At 34.1% G+C, this 3,585-nt stretch overlaps 1 protein-coding gene across 1 annotated transcript; it reads left to right on the forward strand.

Moving 5' to 3' along the window:
* The first annotated feature begins 474 nt into the window (after nt 1–474).
* Nucleotides 475–3,350, forward strand: LOC145096992 (cytochrome P450 Tp9025-like). Its single transcript, XM_079034420.1, has 2 exons — nt 475–1,382; nt 2,585–3,350. The coding sequence occupies exons 1-2, from the start codon at nt 501–503 to the stop codon at nt 3,203–3,205; spliced, it is 1,503 nt and encodes a 500-aa protein (XP_078890546.1). The 5' UTR covers nt 475–500; the 3' UTR covers nt 3,206–3,350.
* The last annotated feature ends 235 nt before the right edge of the window (nt 3,351–3,585 follow it).

The following is a 3,585-nucleotide window of genomic DNA, read 5'->3' on the forward strand; positions in this document are numbered from 1 at the left end:
TAGCAAAAATACCACTTTTCGTTGCCCGTACCATATGCTCTCACCTTTATCCGATATCCACAATCGCAATCTTGCTCTTGTCGATTAGTTGTGAAACCCGTTTCCACCATTCCACAAAATCTTGAAGTAAAAAGAAACTAAAAAAGGTAGCCGTATAGCCTTTAAATGAATCCAAAAACCCAGTAGAAAACAAGGATCACGATTTTACGTGAATTGGTGGGATTTAAATGAAGATCTGGTTATAGTAAGATTGATTGAGAAAATACACTTTCGTGTGAATCAACGCTTACACACCTTTCATGACTGTATTAATTACTACCAACTACTTGTTGGGAACGAGGAGCAGCTGGAATAAAATATACTGGTGAGTCGTGAGCAGTGACTGTTATGGTAAATTTGCATGTGAAAATAGAAAGAGCAATAATTAAGTCAACTTGATTCCAATCCAATTAGCTTCCATAAATAGATGGAGCTTACCCATCATCTTCTCCATCACAACAATGGACGCCGGAGTCACCTTCCTCCTCCTGGTCTCCTCCCTCATTCTTTCCTTCTACTTCATCCTTAACAGAAAACCCAACGCTTCGAAATCTCTAAATCTTCCACCAGGTCCACCAAAGCTACCCATTATTGGAAACATCCATCAGATAGCTGGAGCACTGCCGCACCATGCATTCCGTGAGTTAGCCAAGAAATATGGTCCCATCATGCACATGCAACTCGGCCAGATCTCTACCATTGTCATCTCGTCTCCTCTGTTAGCCAAAGAAGTCTTCAAAACCAACGATCTCGCCCTCGCTAGCCGCCCCTACACTCTCCTCGCCGATATTGTGTTGTATGGAAGCTCCGACGTTGCTCTTGGCCCTTACGGCGATTACTGGCGACAAATGAAGAAGATGATCACTGTGGAACTCTTAAGTGCCAAAAAAGTCCGGTCGTTCAGTGGTTTCCGTGAGCAAGAGATCGATCATTTCATCGAGTTCCTCCGATCGAGCTGTGAAAAACCAATAGTCATACGTGAGAAGGTAACGGAAATGATCAACAACATTGTGTGCAAATCGTCGTTTGGGGATAACTGCAAACAACAAGATGTATTGATCGAATTGGTGGATGATTTGGGGAGATTGGTGAGTGGGTTTTATGTTGCAGATCTGTTTCCTGAGTTTGGGTTCCTTTCGGTCATTTCTGGGATGAAATCTAAGTTGACGAAGATTCACAAAAGTCTTGATAAGATTTTTGATGATATTTTTGAGGAACGGAAAACCAAAAGACAAAGAAACGGTGCCTCGGAAGACGATCTGCTTGATGTTCTTTTCACCATCAAAGAGAGTGGTGGCCTTCAGTTCCCGATCACAGACGACAACATCAAGGCTGTCTTTGTGGTACGCTTCTAAACTCTTTTTTTATTTTCGTACTGCAAAAAAATACAAACTTTTTAATACGTTTTTGAATCATCGTTTTCATAGTTTACTGTTTCTAACAAATTATATAAAAAAATAACCAAAAACTATACATATGGTATAAATACTAAAACATTACTTGTTAAATAGTCCATATACTAATAAAAAAATAGTTTTAATCTTATTTTTTCATGTGTCATTCTAATATAACTTCATATTAGTATTATGACATGTATCAAGTAGATATATTAGACAAATCATTATCACAATTAGATTAAAGTTTTAAATAATAAATTTTAAACTTTTTATAGAAACATTTACTTTTTTGATTATATCTTAAATTTGAAGGTATAACTAACTTTAAAATTTTGGTATATTTTTTAATTAATAATTTATTTAAAATAATTGATTAATAATTATGAATTTTTGCTATCAATATGAATTAATTTTGTAACTATGGTTTCTATGGGTTATAAACTAATAAGTTAATTAATTACTCGCCAAAATTTGGCTGAGACATCATATTTTGATTTGTTGAGATTCGATAATTTAGAAAACGATATATTATTACACAAATAATTTGGTCAATATGGTTCGTGGATATAAACGTGTAAAAACAATAAATGTTCCTTACTTGTAAGTGTTCTATGAACTTAGTTTATACAGCAATTTCTCATTATGAGTGTGCAGATATAATAAAAGAAAAATACTTATAAGTTAATTTGTTGAATTAGTGTACTTAATATGAAAGCATTGGAGATTGGAAAATTCATCACGCTTCAAAGTGTGGAGTCTTTTAACTATGTTCTCCAAAATTTTAAATGAATTTAACACACAACTGGTGACTGCTGACTAATACATATCTTCTTGTAAATATAATTCTATACATTTTGTAACTGCATAAATATGCCAAAAAAGTATACGAATAGTTGACTGATTTCTGTAATTCTTTTAATAATTGACTTTGAAAATTAAGGCCTAGGGTGCATTGCTTAGATGGTTATGGAATGACATTTTGTGGTTTGGTATAAAAAACTGACATTGATACAAGGTTTTACCATGCCAGTGTGAGTTTTTCCCCGACTCTAATGGGGTACTTCTTATACAATGTGCTTCAGGAGTGTCTTTTATTATGATAAGTTTGGAGCATTAGAAGATTTTCTAACTATTTCTTAATGATATAGAATATGTTTACTGGAGGCACCGATACGAGTGCTATGACAATTGAATGGGCAATGACAGAAATGATGAAAAACCCTAATGTGATGGATAAGGCACAAAGAGAAGTGAGAGAAGCATTCAAGGGAAAGAAGAAAATCACTGAGAGTGACTTACAAGATTTGGTTTACCTTAAATTTGTTGTCAAAGAAACTTTAAGGCTTCACCCTCCTCTCCCTCTACTACTCCCAAGGGAATGTAGAGAACAATGTCAGATTGCTGGTTATGATATACCAGTGAAGATGAAAGTGATTGTCAATGCTTTTGCATGTGCAGTTGATCCTGAATATTGGGATGATGCAGAAAGTTTCAAACCAGAAAGATTTGAAAAATCGACTACTGATTTCATGGGTGCAAACTTTGAGTTTGTTCCATTTGGATCAGGGAGGAGAATGTGTCCTGGGATTAATTTTGGTGTAACTTCTATTCAGTCTGCTCTTGCTCAAATGTTATACTACTTCAATTGGAAACTACCTTTTGAATTAAGCCCTAAAGATGTTGACATAACAGAGAATGATGGAGCTACCGCAGTAAAAAAAGTTCCATTGATGCTAACACCTACTCTGTATTCTTCATTTTCTCATTAAAACATGGGGGAGAACAATAAAAGCAAAAGGTTTTTGGTCATTATGATGCAATAAATGAACAAGTATGTGTTGTTTTATAGTTTAAGTACTCATAATTGGTGTTATGATTTATATATTATAGCCAAATCATGTGCATTGAACTCTATACTATCGTCAACATCAATATAGGATAAGTTTTTATGTATTGTTTAAGTACAAATTTTGTCCATGTCCTTGCTTAAAAGGGTAAATATTAGCCCAACCAACTTTAGAGTTTTGGTTTAAAATGTCCGTGATATATATTTTTTGTAGTATAAGCCATTAAACTTAGAATTGACCTGTTAAATAGGAGCAGTAGATTACATGGCTTTTTTTTTTTTTTTTTTTTTTTTTTTTTTTTT

The sequence above is a fragment of the Lactuca serriola genome, chromosome 4 (genome assembly GCF_051521515.1).
Source record: "Lactuca serriola cultivar US96UC23 chromosome 4, Lser_US96UC23_V15, whole genome shotgun sequence".
NCBI classification, from domain to species: domain Eukaryota; kingdom Viridiplantae; phylum Streptophyta; class Magnoliopsida; order Asterales; family Asteraceae; genus Lactuca; species Lactuca serriola.

What these genes read in the sequence shown, in the direction of transcription:
- LOC145096992 (XM_079034420.1), top strand. Translation starts at nt 501, where the DNA reads ATGGACGCCGGAGTCACCTTCCTCCTCCTGGTCTCCTCCCTCATTCTT. An exon ending in ACATCAAGGCTGTCTTTGTG is followed by an intron (nt 1,383 to 2,584) that starts GTACGCTTCTAA and finishes TTAATGATATAG; the next exon opens with AATATGTTTACTGGAGGCAC.